The following is a 20380-nucleotide window of genomic DNA, read 5'->3' on the forward strand; positions in this document are numbered from 1 at the left end:
ATCGACGCATTCTTTCTTTCGAACTAATTTGATGTGCATTTTATGATTTCCTATATGAAATTACATTTTGTAGCGTAACGGTTGAAAGCTCGATTCTAACAACTGTAAAATTTTCAATTTTGAAACTGCGAAAGCTTTCAATTACGCAGTAACAGCTGCTTGAATTATATCAATGTTTGTAAAAGGGACGATATTTTCGTTATAAATTTAGAAAGAAACGGGATAAATAAGAAATTGCCCTTTTAAACTCCTGATTATCCTTTTATACTTGTGTCGTAATTGTTTCAATATCGTAAGTGTTAATAAAGGAACTGCAATTAGTCTTTAACTTCTAATTAGGTCTTGCGCTTACAAATATCGAACTCCATTTTGAATATGACAACGCGGGTCAACAATATTTAACAATTTACACGTAACACTATTAGTAACCGTGAAAAAATGAACCCAGCCTTTCGAAAGATATTCTTTCATTATATTGAATCGCCAATAGAATATACAGGGTGTCTGTTTTATCTCGATACGATGGAATATCCCAAGAATTGATAAAATGATGAAAAATATATTCTTAAAAATATTCTTCGTCACGAAAAGGCGACCTTACACGCTGTAAATAATTTTTCCAATCCCCTTCGTATTGAACAACATTCGTAACAATTCTTTTCGATACCATCGCTCGTTCGCGAGATACTCCACCGTAACGAGATAAAACAGACAACCTGTACAAACAATTACCACCTGAATCGCTATTTCATTGGCAGAAGGTAATTCACTCCGATGAAATACCTTGAAAGTACTATTGATAATCGATACGGAATAATAATTACCACGAATAAGAATTATTCGACACGATTCTAAAACGGTACACGAACGAGTGTAATTTCAGTACGTTGACGATCCTCGCGCGATAAATTCTTCGTTTATCGACAAATGAAATTCTGGTAGGCCCTTTCCGCGACGCGATTGTTGTTAAACTGGCCGTATCCAGTGCACCGTGATTGGTCATGAGCCGATACGTCGAATCGGTTTGCAGTGTCGGTTCTATTCACACACGGTTCCGCTCGGTGTTTCCCTCGCAGCGCGTAGGTGTCTAATCGACCAGGGCAAAGTGCAGAGCACAGGTTAATTACCGATAATTGCTTACCTGCGGTGGTGAGAGTAGAGTCCGGTCACGTGACCCTGCCCCGTGCAGCCTGGGGTCGGGCACTTGTTGCCCTCTGTAACAAATCAAACCACGACAAATGGTCAGACATTGTACAATTCGCCAATCTCTTTTCTTAACTACTGTACGAGTCGTTGACACGATCGTTTTTAAAGAAGGTGAAATACGGAGAAAGGTGTTTTACAAAGGTGGAAAAATTGTAAAGATTTCATTCGTTATTCGCGTGTCAGCTCACGACCTGAACTCTCTCATCATTGGAAGAACTAGTTTCGTTAAGTTAAACAGATTTCAACTGTTTCTTTCGCAGACCTTGGGCATTAAAACTCTTGGCTACTTAGATTAATATACCTGGAGGTCTAGAAGAGTGGACTTTAATTGTTTCACAACCTCGCTGTTCTGTAACATCTCCACTAGCGCAAAGTGTCTACAAATAGAACATCTTACGACAGACAATTTCAGCCAATCTCTAATCGTCTACATCGGCTTCACTCCATCGCGATAAATTCTCGCTTAAATTTCTCAAGTTCCTAATTTTACGAATCAGTGTGTATTCTCGATCCGTGCACTGCTGCGTAGAGACGGCCGACAACAGAAAGTTTAATTCTTCCATCGCCTATTCTAAGATTCTTCATTGTTAATTCGTCAGTTCGTTCGTTCGCGATTAGCTCGAGAACTCGGGACACGGCACGTCCGAACAGCGTTATATTTATCCGTTGAGAATCCAGAATTGACAATCCAGACCCGGTGCAAGATTTCGTGATCCAATTCGCGTTGATCAGACGCGACATCGAGTCCGTGGATCTTGAAATTATTGTTCGGTAAATAATACACACGGAACGAGACGGAGCACCTCGATCCACGCTGAGATCTCTCCCAGTGATGGATCGTACGAAAACGAAGCTGTCCGGTTAATTATTACACCGTTTCGAATTACGCGCCTTTAAACGAGACTATCGGATCGTTGTCATCGATTCCTCACCGTTCGAAGAAAGAGCATCGATCACGTTCCACGGTTGTTCGATTCGAGCTAAAAACCCCACGGGATTGTTTCGACGTAATTGTCGCGGACTGATGCGTGCTGTCGTGCGATAAAGGGCGCCGGTTCCGATTCAGGCGACGAGTTTAAATCGATCGTATTGTCCCCTCTAATTAATATCGATTATGCGCCGCGTAATTGTAATATCGGGTAAACCGTAACTCGTGCCTTCCCGCGGTCCATCGTTTTCATCGTGGAAAATTTAATGACCGCGGCAAGCAGCCCCGATTGTGAAATAAATTGCGCATACAGACCGTGCCGGAATCTGCGGTTGAAAACTGCGACCGAGGCGTGGCGGTGGTTCCGTTACGGGAGAAAATATTGTTACCGAGACCGGATTTTTTGTAACACAGTGGCGAGCACGCATACTATACGCTCACGGGATATTCACTTTCGCTACGGCGGTCGAATAAAACCCACGCGAATCGATATTCGAGGCGGCACAGTGGTGACAGGACACGGGTCTTTATGTACATGGAAAACGAACGCTCCCCCTCGATACCGATATTATAATAATTTGTCCATCGCGTCGTGAAATAATGACAGAGATACGTTGCGCGTTGTGTCACTCGATTCGTGGGGCAGTGGAGATTTTAACATGCGGAAGCGCGTGCGATATTCGCGAGATGCGAACAAACGGTTCGAAATTTTTATTTCTAAAGATTTCATATCGCACGAAGTAACGCACGTTGGTAAGATCTTGAGGTTGGGAAACTTTCTTCGTTGCACTCTGTTCGTATCAACGACGTATCTCGTTTGTTTCATCGCGCTGGTATTTGAATCTTTCGATTCAATCGGGGGAGGGAAAAATTCACGCGAACGAGGAATAATCCCCGGGAAGCTTTCCGTGACTTCGAGGAGTATTAACGTCGTTGGTAAGTGGAAGTATTTTATTTATCGGTAGAACGTATCGGTGCTCGACGTGGACTTTTCAATTTTTTGAAAGATTCTTCGTTCGATGAAACAACGGAGAAGAAGGGTCGGTGTTTTCAATTTTTGACCCTGTTTTTTAATCAGGGACGCACGAAATGTAACACCGAAAACCGTGTAACGTAACGCAGAACGGATCGAACGTTCGTTTATAAGCGTTACGTTTGTCAGTCGTTTGGACAAAGTATGGAACGCGGCTGTTCGAGGCGAGGCGCGATTATTAAAAATGGAATTCTTAATAAGTACGCGGTGAGATTCTGCTGACGGAAAAATGCGAGGAATAATAAAAAGCCCGTCGGCCGCCATCCTTTCACAGCACTCGCAGCGGCGCCTGGAATTCAATGAAAATTACCTATCGAATGGATGACAACTGCTATGTCCGACATCGTGGTGTAGTTTCACTCGGTACACCGTCAGAGAATGCACTGTATTTCTGGTTTGCCAATATTCATGTATACTTTATATTCCCGGCTCAGATCGTTGAACCTACAAGCAAATAAACTAGTCGTTTATTATTACACTTGATCCGAAAAGCAGATTCCCAGAACCCGGGTATACACACTTTTGCAAACTTCGACGAAACGAGTGGAACTAGTCCTCGCTTCGCGTGCGATATTTTTCCAAGCGACAAGTACGTTTTCATCGGGTCTCTTTCGCGCGAGAATTTTCGACTATTCGTTTGTCGAGTTTTCGAGGTTTGATTCAAGTTAAACTCGCATTAACTGGTCTTTGATAGTACTTTGTCTCTTTTGAGTGATGCATTTCGAAGAATCGATAACGATGGTGTTAATAGTTATCAGTTGCAACTGATCGAACCATCTTCGGTTCGAAAAATTGGTTTTTTGTATTGTTTGTAAATTGAATACAATTTAAATAGATAAATTTTATTAGTTTCCATCAGTTCGAAACTGGTAAACATTTTTTGGAACCAGTTGTCTGTCTGAAGTAGTATTTATATTATCGATTAACTGAGAGTGATTAAGTTATTCGGTGAAAATAAATTTCTAGAAGTACCAAGGAACAAGTTGAATAAATATCGAGTAGCTTCTTCGTGTTTTCATTTTCGGTAACGGGAAGGTGAATCCAATTAAAAATTCTAAACGAAAACTAATGGAAACTGACGAGCCAGTCAAAAGGGCTGAAATATCGGTACGTGGTCACCTTGGATCTTGTTGCACGAGTTACGCATTTGCGAATAACCACCGGGATTTCTCTGTCCCGTAACTAAGCCCCAGGGATTAACACTGCGGGCATGTTCTACCTAAACTTCTGCGTAAAACAAGAAACGAACCCGTCTTCTCTATCATCCGTGACGGAACGAAACCCTCAATCTCAACGTGAAACGTAATTCTTTCGTCGAAAATATTCACTGCGGGAAATTCGTTCAAATAATCGTTCGATAATACCGTGCGACGCGTTTCTCATTAAAAAGATTCATCGCGGAAGATTCTTCGAAAAAATCGTCCGATAATATCCTACTACCTCGCGTTAAATTACAACGCGAAAAAACGATCGAATTCATGGTACACGTGTTCGAGATCAGAGACTCGCGAGAAATGAAATTTAATTTATACCAAATTTCGAGATTGTCCACCAACAACGGCGACATACTGCAAGAACCAATGTCCTCCCCGAGTTTCCATGCGAACGAAACTTCGATAAATTTTTTTTCAATTTTTTTTTTTCTTTCCACCACGATTCCGAGCGTTCTTGCGACTGTCACGAAATTGCATCGGGGACATGCTCAAGCAACCTGCACCATCTGTCGTGCGCTGGCTGTAACTTAATGGCTGGTATGGTGCACGTCACGTACGATCGCGTTCGTGTTCTCAGGGTGACCTCGCGTGACCAGACAATTACAGGTTTCCAGCACGCCGTATGTAGTCCAGAAGTACCAATCGCTTCGGATGAGACCATCCACCCTGGGCCATTCGTTTCCAGCTCCGATGTTGATTTTAACAAGTTTCAGCGAGCAATTGTTCCTCGCTGCGACGGCGATTAACCGTTGGCCAGTGTCGCGGGCCTGGTATAGGCTATAATTTTAATCGTCAGGTGGCACGATAAACGTAATGGGTTCTTTCCTAGGGTAGTTTTCGCTACCAGCACTTAACACTCTCTGCAAACTGGAGTTCCGCTAGAATGTAACAGTTGAACAACTGAGATGTGCGCTACGAAGTTGCAGCGACAATAAGAATATTATTCGCGAGTTACTTCATCGACAATTTTTCCTATGCATTCTCGAGTATAACCGTTGGGTCATCCAACGTAGCTAGACTATCCACTTGGAGGAATATTTCGGATATTTTCGTTCCGTAGGTGCAATTCTTCGCCTATAGGCGTTCAACGCACACGATCGAATACAATCATCTTTCGAAAGGGTTAAACCAGATCTAGCGGGTCAACACTTTCACAGAACCTGTTCGGACGATTAATCAACCACGGTAATCCCTTTCGGGGAACGTTAGAGGGAAGTTCGTCCTTTATCTTGGCCGTTAATTCGTCTCATCCTCGGTGTAGTCAATTCGACGTTTCTTAACGCGGAGACCTCGCTCGGACAGCGCATAGGTACGTTCGTCACGTGTGTCGGGGGTTCGAAAAAGGGACGTCGAAGGAACTCGAAGGGGAGGCCAGCTTTAGGTTAGTTTCGGGGGCAGGGGGTTCCCTTGGAGCGAGCACACTTTTATAAACTTTGTCGTGTACTAATCCTCCTCTGGCCCTGATCCCTCCTTGCCAACTACGCCCGACCCCGAACCGGCCGCCATGATGCCGAGAAACTTCATCAGCCCGTCATTTCGCGTTCCAGAAAGAAGAGCAGGGGGCGGAGGGGGAGCAGATCCGATCCCTGCTTAGACGCTGGCCTCCTCTTAAGGCTGGTCCACCTTTCGTAAATTGGATTACGATACGTGACGTCATTAGCGACATACTTTATTCGCCCGAGCCGAAGAAACACGGGGGGACGTGATATTCGATCGTGTCGGTGGGGAAACGCGTGAAACGGGGGCTGACGGGTCTCACGCGCTGACACAATGTCGTGTATGATTATTTTGTAAGTGTGCAACTTTCTAACGTGACGCTCCAATCGATACGCTCTTACTACAATTCGAATTTTTGCGGATTAATACTGAACTTTTCAAAATTGTTATGTGTGTTGGACGAACAATACGAAATACATAATTGTCGGTGGGGAAACGCGTGAAACAGGGCTGATAGGTCTCACGCGCTGACACAATGTCGGGTATGATTATTTTGTAAATGTGCAACTTTCTATAGTGGCACTCCAATCGATATGCTTATACTGCAATTCGAATTTTTGCGTAATACGGATTAATATCGAACTTTATAAAATTGTTATGTGTGTTGGATGAACAATACGAAATACACAATTGTGATTATCGAAGAAACGTTAATTTTTAATTTCGTCGAAGAGGCGAGTACTTGATCGATTTTGTCCTGTGCTTGATTATCTCCAGAGTGCATCACTGCACCGTATGCAACAGTGCATCTTAGCTCCACCGGGAACAATACGAGTAATCAGAAGTAACAGAAATCTTGGTAAGTAAAATGACAAAGTCCATGGTACTGTGCGATAATAAAAGTTTGCACTCGAATCGAGAAAACTTTCAATTCCATAAGACACAGATCATCATACTCACACAATATCAAATCGTCGTCAATAGTAAAATAACTCTTTCCAATGAATCCAATCGCATTTAAAATTCATCCAGAGTCGATCTCCCCTCGATACACTGGCCCTCCTGCTGACTCTCCATCATCGAAGGAACTCTTCTGCCTCTCCAAGATCTTCGATCTGACTTTCATCCGATCCCGTCTCCCACCGTGAACATCACCCGCGTAATTCTTAGGTTCGCTAACGAAGAACGAATGGCCGCGAGTTCCGCGGGAAGAAAACGACGCCGGGATTCCAAGGGTGCTTTTTAATTAGCAACGAGGTAGGTGAAGAAAAAAGGAAAAGAAAGAAAAAAGTAAAGAGAAGAAAAGCGAAAGAGAGAAAGAAGAAGGGAACACAGCACCGAGCCGGACTAAGTGAGGGCGAGCGGTGGTGGTCGGCCGGATTAATAAATTAGCCGTAAGGTTTTAAAACGGGCCGGCGCCTAAGCTCGGGGAGAGGTGGAAGGAAAAAAAAGGAGCGAAGGGGCAGATAATGGTTCCGGTCAACAAAATGAATACCGGCACGCGCTGTTCTTTCCGGATCTCTGAATAGACTTGTAACGAGTCGGTCCGGAGCTCTCCAGCCCCCACCATCCCCTGTTCGGGGCTGGCTCGCCATCCCCGTTCTTTTTACCCCTCTACGGGCGCAACCCGGTCGGCGAGCGGGTTTCGCGACGGCCGAGAGAGGGTCACAGGGAAAAGAGGAAAAAGCGGATCCGTAGGGGGCGAGAACGAGGATGAGTACCGTAGGAGGCGGTGGTAAGGGGTGTGTGGGGGCAGTGGGCGAGGGTGAGACCGTGGCCGAGTGTGTAATTGTGTTATTTTGTTGCCATTTCACGTGAGGGTCACCACGGGAGGGCCAGAGGTGTACATAAACACCAGGATTGTTTTATTCATTCGGGGCGACCGCTCGGCGACGCGTACGACGCGTGCCGGGTTCTTTCTTTCCCCTCTTCGCGGCACGCTCCTACGCGATTCTTCACCGAATCGATATTACGTTGCGCGTTCGCGATCGATCGACGGACAAATTTAAATACTCCATCGCACCGACGTGGTCGAGAAATAGCGAGCCGGCTATTTTAATACCGACCCGATACCGTCACGACCTTCGGCGTTGTCTTCGGGAAGAAAAACGCAAGTAGAGACACAGGGATCGCGGGATCGCGGGGTAGCTTCGCGAATTCTCGCGCGATCGATACTCGAGGTTAACGAGACCTCGAACGGTGGTGTATCGCTCGACGGTGAATACGTGTAACGAAAATTGTAACGACGATTCCAGGTGACCGTTCCTCCCTTCCTCTTCCCTTCACCGACGGGGTGGTGGTTTCGCCTCGAGCGATCACCAGACGCGTGAACGCAGAAGACGAAGGATTCTAAAAAAAAGTAAGCGGCTCGGGGAACAATCGCGAGGTATACGTATTTACACACGGCGGCGCGCGCGCCCTTAACGCGAGGGTAGAGCCCCTGCGCGCGAGTAAAGGTCCTTTTTATGCGTGCGGTCGCAAAGGCAGCGTAAAATTGAGTTACAGGGCAGTTTATTTTTTTATTAGCCAGGCCAACCCTGCCTGCCAGCGCGGTTTCAACGCGGAAAGGGTGGTGTTTGCGGCCGACGGATTTCCCGATAGCGGTTTTATGGCGTGTCAACACGCTCTTACGCGACCGGTGTGTTGGGCGCGCGCGTTGGAATAGGAGAAAAAAAAAGAACGGGAGGAAAAGAGAGAAAGAGAGAGAGAGTGGAAAAGGAGGAAGAAAAATAAAAAGGGCACGCGGCGCACGCGAACCGCTCGCTAAATCGAAAGGATCGGGTGCGAGCCGCGCGAATCGGAGTAGGCGAACCAGCCCGCGATTAAAACTATACCACGAACAGGGTCCGGCACGCCTGTACCGCCGTCACGCTTGTAAGTATGCGATTAATCGTGCCCACTTATCACGGCCCCGCGTTTATTCGCCGAGATTTCCGCGGCCCGGTGGATTAACCCGGCTATCGAGGCTGCGAGATCTTTTAACGATCGAGCGCACCGCGAGATTGACAGTTTGACGGTGAAATTGCTCGAAAATAAATAATCGCCCACGGGGCCGCACCACGACGACGCGTGGTCTTTCTTTCGTGTAATTTTCGGGGGGTTACAATATCGCGGAAGCAGGGGAGCGATTTTTTTTTCACGCATGCTCGAATGAGTGCCAATCTTTTCTCGACGATAACGATTCCAGTGGGTTTCCTTTTTTCGCGTTCGATAAACCGGTAACCGATAATACGATGTTGGAAAGCCAGAGGAGCGAGAATCTCTTTCTTAATTTTTGTGGATCAATCCTGACTATGGTAGCTACGATATCGATCGAGAATAAATCTCGTGTGGGGCCACGCGGCCTGGGTTCTTCTTCAAACATTTTCCGAGGGAGGAGATACAATATCGTACAAATAGGGAGAATTTTTCCAATTGGAGCACTTTAGAGTTCAATTTTAGCGACGATTACAAAGTAAGGGTGTTTTTGTGCTCGGTGAGACAGTGATTGATAATTTTATCGTGCGATGTAACGGAGATGAAGGGTGAGAATCTTTTTCTTCATTTTTATCTTTATTGTTTTCTCGTTGCTGGGTCAGTTGTTCATTACGAAAGTGGGGTAGGTTCGTCTGTTTGTTTATTATACATATTTACTTAATTTCATTACTATCCCAGCCCTGGTGGAGTTATTTAAATCGTACACAAAAATTTGATACTTCTTTCAGCAATATAATATTGTAAATCCATCGATATTGTTATTCCAGAAACAATTACGAGGTCCTACATCGCTATTGCAACGAATATCATTCTACTTGACAATCGAATTTAATCGTAACTAAAACTACAAAACTTCACACAACTGTCTTTAAAATTTCCCAAAGTATAAAATCAAAATTTTCTTGAAACATTGTCAGTTAAAATTTCAATTTCTTTTTACTTCCACCACTGGTGGATACACTATTCCCTGTATACTTACACTACGGAGAAGTTCTTAAATGAAGATTTCATCGTGCACCAATAAGTGAACGAGAGCGGAGCTGTGTACACCTTGCGAAGCGCACGAAAACGTCACCAACTGTTCGAAGATTATCGAGGAAGCCCGTTACGAATTCTCCGTCTGCGTCTATCCGCGCCAATTCACTTCAGAAATGTTCATCTCCGCGGGTTCAGGCCGAGAAAACGCTAAGGGGATAATGAGGACAGGCACCGGAGCCGCACGGTGGTAATAAGGTAGCGTGGTGCGGCTGGGATGCTAGTCACGTTTCTAGCTGCTGACAGCTGCGGCTTATACGTATGACGTGGTATCAACCCCAAATTTCCCCGCCTAGGCACATCGTGTCATCGCTGCCCTAAGACCTCGGAATGCACTCGAACTCCCACCTGTCACACGGGGCGATACATCGCCTATGCGAGGAAGAAATTCTTTTCTTTCGATCCCTCGTTAACCTTGTTACGGAAAGGGTGTCTTCGTTGATTTCGTTCGAATTCGTGTTAACTTAAATAAACGTAGATCGCGAAACAACGCATTCGTTTATCTTCCTTTAGAGTTGCATGTCACGTTTCGGTATACTCGAATTCGTATATTTCGTTTACGAGTAAACTTTTTAAATAAATACTACAAAATTCTTTGTACCATTGATCGTGTATTTAACGTTCTTCCTCATCACGGCGCAGAAAGTCGATAAGTGAAATAAATAAATAAATAAATGTTTGTCGAGGTGGTTGAAATTATCGATCGTGTACCGCAGTGTAGCGCGGTTTCGTTTTCTTTCTCGTTGCAGCGTAGGGAGTCGGTAAATAAAATGAATAAATATTTGTAAATAGGGTTAAAATGGTCGATCGTGCAGCAATAATCGTGATGAACTTCCGTCACCGTGTTCAACGTGAGACGAGATTCCTTTAGATGTATTATTTCGTATCTTAAATAGGAATCAATGACAACGGTAGTCAGGTTCGGCGTTAGAAACGATCGACGTAGACGGTCCTAAACAATGACCTACAAAAGGATTACGAAGGATCGCTAGCAGCGACATAGAGCCCCCGATGTGCACGTGCTCGAATGCCTCTAATAGTTACGAGTTTCCCCGTGTTGCCAGTCTTTGCAATCATCGCGACGCTCCGACGATCGAGCGAATAGTTTCGTAGTCGGTAGCCAAAGACGAAGACAAAGTGGCTGTAGCGGAGGATATGGGAGAATAACTTTACTTTGAGAGACCTTGATTTCACCATTTGAGTCATCGCCCCTCGCTTCGTAATTATTGATTTTCCGCTGCTACCCTAACTGCCCTAACTTCATAGAGAAAGTAAGAGAGAGAGAGAGAGAGAGAGAGAGAGAGCGTGTACGCGGGCGCGAGCGAGCACAAAAGAAAGAGAGATAGAAGAGCGCACAGCACGCGGGAGAGTCGAAAATGCCTTTTGTCCCCCTCTGGTTGGGGATAACGCGCGGACGGTAACCCTACCACTACCAGCGTCCTTCGTATCGATGATCTCGAAAATTTCTCAAGCATCCACGCGCATTCGCGTCTCCGCTCGTGACCTTCCACGTTGGAGAAATCTCGATTTCGTTTTCAATGATATTCGCGACGCGAGTCACAGTGACGAGAGTTGGTCACTTACCAACTGGTTTGTAGAGAGTGGAGCGAAAGGTTGCCCACGTGTGGTGCGGTACACTTTCGAAGCGCAGCGAAAGGGTTAGTGACGCAACGAGAGCGATCGCGAAAGCCTCGCGCGGGTCGATAACTCTCGTCTCGAATTTTTCGGATCGCGACGACTCGAATCGCGAGGACTCGCGCGAGTTAAAGACTCTCGTTTTAAATTCTTGAGTCGAGAAGAATCCCTCCGAGAGATAACACCTCGCGACGACTCGAACTGTGAGGACTCGCGCTGGTTAAAGACTCTCGTTTTAAATCCTTGAGTCAAGAAGAATCCCTCCGAGAGACAACACTTCGCAACGACTCAAACCACAAGGACTCGCGCTGGTTAAAGACTCTCCTTTCGAATCCTTAAATCGAGAAGAATCCCTCCGAAGAGTAACACCTCGCGACGACTCGAATCGCGAAGTCTCACCTAAATCAACGACTCCCATCTCGAATATCTGTATCGAGAAACATCCCTCCGATAGATACCACCTCGCGACGACTCGAATCGCGAAGTCTCACCCAAACCAACGACTCCCATCTCGAATATCTGTATCGAGAAACAAACATCCTACCGAAAAGATAACACCTCGCGACGACACGAACCGCGAGGACATAGAGATTGGATAGGGTGGCGATTCTCACCTCTGCTGAGACTGGACGGAGACATGGACATTCCGGGTCTGCTCCCGTCGAAGGTCCCGGACCTCTCCGGCATTTTCATGACGTTCTCTTGTTGACCGGTTCCACCGCTCCCGGACGAGGCGTCTCCGCCGCTCGCGGGACTGGAGGTGGTCGTGCTGGTCGAGACGGCGGTGATCGTGATACTGGCGACGTTGCTCACGTTCGCGTTAACGCTCGGATTTTGGTTGTTGCTCGCGTTACCGCCAGTGTTCCCGTTGCTCGTTTTAACGGAGACGTTACCACCGCCACAGTTCCCGGGGTTCCCGTTGTTGGTGTTCCCGTTACCTGAGTTGGCGTTCGCGGTGCTGCAACTGCTCACCGCGGTGACACTGACCACCCCCTCCCTGGCAATGTCCTGGAGTGCACTGGCTGCCCTGGATCCGACACCTGCCGGTTGGAGGATCGTGTACTGTTTCGAGGAGTCCGGACTCGTGACCGCGGGCAAACCACCGGTGGGACTTTTGCTGCTGGCTACCGGATTCGGTGGCACCTCGTGCCTGGTCACGTGATGGGTGTCCTCCTTGGAGGATTTCAGCTGAAGCAACGAGACCGTGGACGAGTGTTTGTCCTCCGTGGCGGGTGTCATCCCCGTGACGGGTTGCGGGGTGGGCATGGTGGGTCCTGGACCGGGTGTCGGGTAACCGACGAAAGTTGCGGCGGCTGGGTAAGGGCCGATGGGCGGTATCGCCGTGGAGGAGACGGCGACCGACGGTGTCCCGCGACCGGTGGTCTTCGCGTGATCGGTGTTGGGCGGTCTGAACGCCGAGGTAGCGGAGAACGGTGAATTCGACGGGGGTGAGGCGGTGGAAGAGGTGGTGGTCGCGGTGGGCATAACCTTCATACTGTTTTCACTGTACTGTCTGTGATAGTTCGCGTAAAGTTGATGCTGCTGTTGTTGCTGTTGATGCCTGCCGGTGTTCTGCGGTGATTGTCCGTTCCGGCATGTTCTGTCCCTGTCACGGTCGTTCAGTTTCTCACGATCCGCGTCGTCCTTCTCGGTGGCCGGGTCCGACATGTCGATCTCCAGCTCGTTCGACGAATCGTCGACCAACTCGTTGAAGTCCGGCGGATCGTAACGCGAGTACTTGTCCGATTGGCGGCCTTGCGGGTCCACGTGCGTCGCCACCATGCTCCTGTCATTTCTCTCTTTGCTGGACAACGATCTAACCGGCACCGGTCTGATCTTGCCCTGTTCGTTACCGTTGTTCACTTGACACTGAACGCTCTCGTGTTCCGTCTTGAGGAAATGATCCAGGTCCTTCTTCGCTTTGCTCGGGTGGAGTTGCTGCTTCGTCGAGTCCAGCTGTCTGAGCTGCTGCTGCGATTTGCACCGGTCCTGTTGACCACGGAACGTTATCACGTCCTTCAGCGAGCAACCCGCCTCGTTGCTGGTGGTGGACGAATTGGACACCGAGGACGGCGACAGTTTCGGGTTCTCCTTCTTCTCCTCGAAGAGATTCTCGAAGTTCGACTCGTACTTGTCCTCGTCCGAGTTCCCCCTCTGATAGAGGGAACCCCGTGGACCCGGCCAGCTACCCGACAAACTTTTCAACGCAGCCTCCGTCTCCCTGATCAGCGTCTCGTCGTCCTCGGGTTCCTCCGAATGTTTGCTGGATTTCCGCGCCGGGCTTCCGGAATTCCCAGCGGCGAACGCCCGTTTCTTTTGCGGCAAGGGTATCGTCTTGCTCAGATCGTTCGCGTCCAGTGATTTTCGTGTTTCGTCGTCGCGCACGCTTTTCCTCCTACGTTTAGCGGCAGCATCAGCTGTCTCCATTTCTTGCGGAATGATCGTTTGCGCGCCCTTCTTGTTGATCAACGGTTGTTGTTGCTGAAACGGCTGCACTTGTTGTTGTTGTTGTTGCGATGCTTGTTGTTGTTGTTGTTGTTGCTGCTGCTTAGGATTCGGGCTGACACATTCGGCTTCCAGCTTCCGTTTTTTGAGATGAGCCATCGCATTCTGGCCACCCGGCACGCTGGTCAGTTCCACCCTGGAACACAAAAATTCCAGAGGATCAGGAAATCTGCTCTCTCGTCGGATGCATGTGGATGCGGTGATTTGTTTTTTTTTTTTTTTTTTTTTTTTGTTTCGGTTCGATTTATGAGTGCAAGGTCGTCGCTCAAGGTCGGCGCGATCTAACCGATACGGACTTTTTTTTTTCGTTTTTCGCAGCTCGGGTCCGGCGGATCGGTTCTGTCTCCGATTCTCAAAGAATGTTTTTTTTATTTTTTTTTCTAACTTTTTTCGGGTCTTCTCGATGCGATTTACTTTAACGTGTGTAACCGAAAGCCTAGAGCGATCGTCTCTCGAGAAATTTCACCTGAAAGCCGTCGGGGGCCGTCGAGGGCCATCGCCCCGGATCCTCGGACCCGTTCCATCCAGTCGAGACGTTCCACCGCTCTCCAGTTGAACAAACTGCCGACGATCAAATTTCCTCCGATCGAACACACTCGTAGGCCACCCCGTGACTCGTGATTCTCTCCTATCGTATATACCGGTGATATACGACGAAACTCTTTCGCTCTCTCTCTCTCACTTTCTCTCACTTTCTCTCTCTCTCTCTCTCTCTCTCCCCCCGGGGAACCACCCACGAGTACAGTATACTAGGATTTACGCGGCACACGCGGCACACCGCACCGGGGGTTAGCGCCGCGCGTGGCCTCTCTCGAGTCCGGGTTAGGGTTCGTTCGACGGTTAGAGCACACGGGTTTCAGCGTCCACGCGGTTGCGCGGGTGAGCCCTTCCAGACGGGGTGCTCGCGAGCTACTGTGCTATGTTTAAGTTCGCACGGGGGTGGCGATCTTCCCAGCGCGGCTGGTGGGGGGACGGAGGCTTGCGCGGGCAACCGGCGGGCTTCTGCTTCGCCGCGAAAAGTGGGGGCGGGTTCTGCGCACTGTCCACCCCTTTCGGCTTTGGCTGGAACGCGATTCCCGGCCTCTCAGCACGTCCCCCTTACTCACCTCGCCACCCCCTGCGATAGCAGAGAGTGGAACACGACCCCCGGATGCACACCGAGACGTCCAGTGTGTTGGGATACGTGCGCCGGTACACCACCCGTCGCTTACATTCACCCCGCGTCTTAACTACCCCGCCACCACCCCCTCTGCGCGTAGTATACCTGTGCTACCTGGTTCTCTCCGCGGCCGCTTTAAGAGTACCGGCAAAAACGTTTGCTTCCCGGCCAGAGACCTCTTCTTTCTTTCTTTTTCATTTTTTTTTTTTTTTTTCGTCCTCGACCCACCCCCTCCACCTTGTTCTTTGCCAATTGGAGATACTCGCGAGACGCTCGAATTGAATTTAACGGGGCTGGAAGCGACGTTGGCGTTGTTTGTACGCGATCGTTGGCGAACGCAACGCCAACGGTGCTTTCGAGATTGAATTCGCGAGCGCGAGATCGCTTTGAAATCGTACGCGCGATAGAGAGCTAAAAATTTAGCTCACGATCTTGCGTCGATGGGTATACGGTGCAAATCGGTTCCTGACGAACGTTGTCGCGATTTACATATTTTTTCGACCCGGTTCGGATCCACGGACGGAAGAATTGAATTTAACAGAGCGAGAAGCGACATTGACGTTGTTTACGTTTATGTTTCATCCTCGTTGGCGAACGTAACGCCAAAGATGATTGCAAAGTCTCTTTAAAATTGATCTCGCGACGCGAGATCCTTCAAAATTGAACTCGCGTTCGGGTTGTCCCTTCAAACCTGAACTCGCGATTGCGAGGTTCCCTTAAAATGAAATTTGCGATCGCGAGGTTCTCTCAAAATTAAATTCGCGATCGCGAGGTCCTTTCAAAGTTCCATTCACGATCCCAAGATCCCTTCGAAATCAATCTCGCGATCGTCGCTCGATCTAAACGCAACGCGAATCCCTCGTGACCATCTATAAATTTACACGCGAGTTAGAATCGAGCGAATCTATTCTCGAACGTCGCATCTCCTTAGACGTTCCGTGCTTCGTACACGTAATCAACACCGTTCTGTTTGGACACTTGGCGATTATTTCGAGAACGCTTTTACCCGAGTAGATCCGAAGTAGTAACGTCAACTCGGACGCGAACGGGGCGGTTATCCTCGAACGACGAGAGTTCATCGATCGGAGCACGGTTCTCGTACGTCCGCCACGCCGCGAACGATCAAAACCATATTTTCGGACATCCCCTCGACCTCTGCCCCGGCACGGTTTAGAGCGATAGCGAGAACCTGCAACTCGAATTAGATAAACCCAGGTTCCAGGAGGTTGGTACAGGAAGAAGAAGAAGAGCGGGATCAGCGTCAGCGCTTAGCGGAGCTTCCAAGGATCTCGGGGAGCGAGAGGGCTTTCCTTAAACCCTAAACCCTCCTCAGACCGCGGGAGCTCGGGAGTTTAGAGCAACGAACTCCTAGAAAGGACTGCCGGGAAGAGAATGTGCTCCCGCCTCTTGCCGGCTCGTCCCCCCCGTCCTACCCAATCCTAACCCCCTCCCACCGAACTAAAATCGGAAGTTAAATCGCGCCGACGGCTTAAGACATTATCACTTTTCTTCGCCCGGGCAGTGCTCATTGGTCCAACTCCGGGATGGTCGAGTTCGAGGAGACCGTAGAGAAAGGAGAGGCACCGACAGCGCCGAGGAACGAGGAACAGCTTGAATCCCTTCCAGTTAGGGATCAATGCTTCCTCGTCCACCCTCCAATTACGTGTCATCCCTTATGGCCTGTGGGGAATAATTAGAAAGCAGCCCTTCTCTTAGCCCGGAGTGCCCACGCTCGTGGACGTGAAATCGCGAAAAGATTAGTTTCGTTTTCCCGACCGTGAGCGTACGCCTTCGCTGTTAAAGTCTCTGACCGTTGAATCGGTCGCCTCGGTACACGTTTTTTTCTACCTCGTCGAAGACGTGGAAAAAAAAAGTGTCAACGGTAAGACAGTAGGGGATATTTCGATCGTATTCTATTTCACGGTACTCGCGAGATATTCGTCGCGAGTATTTCGATCGAATACTCGCGGCGTTGGGTCTGCGTCGACAGATAACAGTCCTCCCTTCCCGTCAGACACGAAGATCTCGACACCTCAAAATCTGTACTCGTCAATTAATTAGCAAGTGCCGTTCCTAGCGAAGGAGATGGTTACCCAGGAACACGGGGCTGCATTGCGGACGATGGTGCCTCCTCTGAAGGGATTAGAGTATTAGGCGACGTCACGTCACTAGAGTCTAAAGCAGCCTCCTTGGAACTGTGCTCTTAGAGATAGCCCAAACTTACACACACCCCTCTCCCGCCTTACCGGTGGTTCTTTAGGTACCCTCCTTCTACCCCTCTCGATTTCTCGCTCACTCTCTCTCACTCTCTCTCGTTCACGTTCTCTCCTTCCCTCTTCCTCTTTCTATCCGTCTCGCGTTCTCTCTTCTCGTCTTTCCTTGTTGCTTCTGGATGGTCCTGGGTGTCCTTCTTCGAGCCCTCGACAATTCCAATTAGATAAACCACCGCCGGATCACGGTACTCTTAGCGGTCGTATTGGAAGTCGAGTCTCTCCTCGGATTTGTGCCAAAATAACTGTACTCGTGAAACATTGACATTGATATCAGAAATGGTTCGTTACTCGAAACGTTTCCCAGATGAATTTCTTCAACGTTGTGTATAGAATGGACTTTTTCCATCAGCTTTCGATCGTTTATTTATTCACGAGTGGTCGTTACGGTACAATACAACGAAATTTAGTTACGAAACTATTAAAACCATATAGAACGTAGCTGTAAATTATCTCTGTTAAGAAGAGAGTAAAAATTCAACCGATCGTTTCATCGATCGAAGAAAATTATCGTACCCTCAATTGATGGGGTATTATTCAACCCGCAAGTATTTGTGCGAATAAAATATATTTTCACGGAATATCGTTCGTTATATTCGAGCTAGAAAAGATTCGTTAATGACAAAAATTGAACGAGACTGAATCGCGATCGACTAAAACGAAATTTGAATTTTCGCGAGGATTTCCGTCCCAGGGCTTGCACTTCCTGGAGAATGTTCACGGATACAGAGCCCGAGAATCATTTTCGTCACTCCTGTTCCGACTGAACACCCGGCGAGGGTGTTCTCGCGAAAGGAACTCGTACATCTTTTTCTCGCCGACGTTCAAGGGCGGGAGAGGTCGACGCTAGGCGAATGCCGGATAATTTAGGGGTCTCTCACGCGTGGATAATGGGGAACTTGGCTAATGCACCCCACTTGGCACCACGTGGATTCGCGTGAGTTTTGCGGCTCAGACTCTTCCTGTTACCCTCGGCTTTCTTAGACACCGCGCGAAAGTATAGCAAGGGTGCGGAACAATTTCGAGCGTTCCGCGACAACCTCCAACTCGCAACATTCCTACCAATCAAAAGCGGAGATTGCGACAAATTCAACCGATTCAATCCTAATCGATCGCCAATTTCGTAGTTTCTTTAACAGGTTGACAACCACGACTCGTGAAACGTGATACGATTTAGAATAAATATAATCCAAACAGGCACAGCTCGGTTTGCGTATTTCAAACTCTTGAATTCTGAGTATAGAAAGATACATTGTCCGAACGCGGAGATGTAAAAATCGTGTGAAAAGTATACGAGAAAAATACGAAAGAAAACCTTCGTTTTTGTATTCAAACGATAAAATTAATCTTCGAAACATCGAACTAAATACGTAAAGTATTTGCAACGTGAAAGAAACAAGTATCGCCTTCGTAATGATACAAATCGAATGGTTCGAGGACAGTTGGCGCGTTGATTTTTATAAATAATCCATCGTTGCGATCGAGAAGACTCCCCGCAGTTAATTACAATCGCGAGGAAAATTCCACGAGCTCGAGATCGCGTACGCGGATTCCGAGAACTCTTATTTAACGAACCAGGAATACTAGAGGCATTGTCTGACCGTCGACGGTGGCATTCTCCTGAACATGATTCCTGTCCGAGAAACCTAACGAATTGGCTTTATTTCCAAGGGGATTCTGCGATGCTGCCTCTATTCTCTGTCGAGCCGGTTTTACGGTAGGGGCCGAGGGAAGATTTTAAAGCGGACTCGTGTCGTGGCATTAGTGCGAGCAAAGAGGACAGGAGAGAGCTGCGACTGGGACAGCTGCACGAGTCGGACATCGCTTTGGCTCACGGCTCCGGGGAATACCTCGTCCCTTTGCTAACTATCCGCCCTTACGTCAACCACTCCGTCGCTCGGCCGATGGTTTCTTTTCCTCTCGGTTTTTCGGGGCGAACGGTGGTGCCCTCCGCTCGCAGACTGACGTCTTAAACCAATCGAATTCCGATCAAATATTTAACGCTGCCGGGACCAAACGCTTTAAGTGGCTCTTCCATCGCTGGACCCTGTACCTCCGCGAGGAAACACCTTACGTCGTTGTCCTCCGTCCTCGAGTTCCCCTGTTCCACCAGGGCAGCCTCTAAGTGGAAAATATGGTCCCTTATTTTTTCAACTTTTAAGTGTTCTCATAGTGGCTAACGCAATTTCAATGACGTTTCGAGGAGAAAGTTCCAAAGTGACCTCTCCGGCTCGACTCTGTTGCCAGAACAACATCGAGACGTTTCCGTCTGGGAGTACGTAAGATGGTACCTCGATTGATGCAACCTCGATTCTCGAATGAGAGCCTCGTTTGTTGCGACGCGTCGAAAAGTGACGATTACGAGGCTCGCTTAACGAGTGAACGAAGTTACGGAGAAAAGTAACTCGTAGTCGTGATTGTGGATAACGGAGATCTACCGTGTAAGATTCTGGCTTATTGGATCTTTCGGCACTATTGTCGCACGAACTTTGATTACCGGGGCCTTGATTATTGCACGGGATCCTCGTTCGTTAGGATACCTCGATAAGTGGAATGATAGCACAGCAACGAGTGAAGTTGGACGGGAGAAGTAACCGATAACAGTGATCCTAAGTAAAAGAGATGTACTACGTTTCGTTGGATCGATTACCTCGAGTATCGAACGAACCTCGATTATTTCTACCCCGTTTTCCTGTAACGAATCGACAAGTAACAGGGCCAATTTTCAAACGGTGAAGTTAGAGAGTGATAATAATCGACAGTAACTGTCTCAGGTAGCCAAGATACATCGTGTAGGACTCTGTCTCGTTACCTCGGTTATTTCACAGACCTCGTTTATTGTAACCCCGTGTTCTTGCAACGAATCAACGAGTAACAGAACCACTTTTCAACGAGTGAGTTTAAAAATAGATAGTAACTGATAATACTGACCGTAAGTAGTAAAGATACACGAAGCAAATGGGACTCCTTTTCATTGAATCG

General features: G+C 48.0%; 1 protein-coding gene across 5 annotated transcripts in view; it reads right to left on the bottom strand.

The window, feature by feature from the left end:
- Positions 1 to 14847, bottom strand: part of LOC143151302 (uncharacterized) — a 41407-nt gene extending 26560 nt beyond the window's left edge. For 4 of the 5 annotated variants that reach the window (XM_076320317.1, XM_076320316.1, XM_076320314.1 and 1 more), the window contains exons 1-3: positions 14436 to 14847; positions 12079 to 14105; positions 1142 to 1214 (exon numbers count right to left, since the gene is read on the bottom strand). In XM_076320317.1, the coding sequence (XP_076176432.1) occupies positions 1142 to 1214; positions 12079 to 14068 (2063 nt within the window). In that variant the 5' untranslated portion in view covers positions 14069 to 14105; positions 14436 to 14847. Of the gene's footprint in view, positions 1 to 1141; positions 1215 to 12078; positions 14179 to 14435 lie in introns of those variants that run through there. The other variant, XM_076320315.1, reaches the window with a different exon arrangement.
- Positions 14848 to 20380: the final 5533 nt, after the last annotated feature.

Source organism: Ptiloglossa arizonensis, chromosome 9 (assembly GCF_051014685.1).
Source record: "Ptiloglossa arizonensis isolate GNS036 chromosome 9, iyPtiAriz1_principal, whole genome shotgun sequence".
Classification (NCBI taxonomy): Eukaryota; Metazoa; Arthropoda; class Insecta; order Hymenoptera; family Colletidae; genus Ptiloglossa; species Ptiloglossa arizonensis.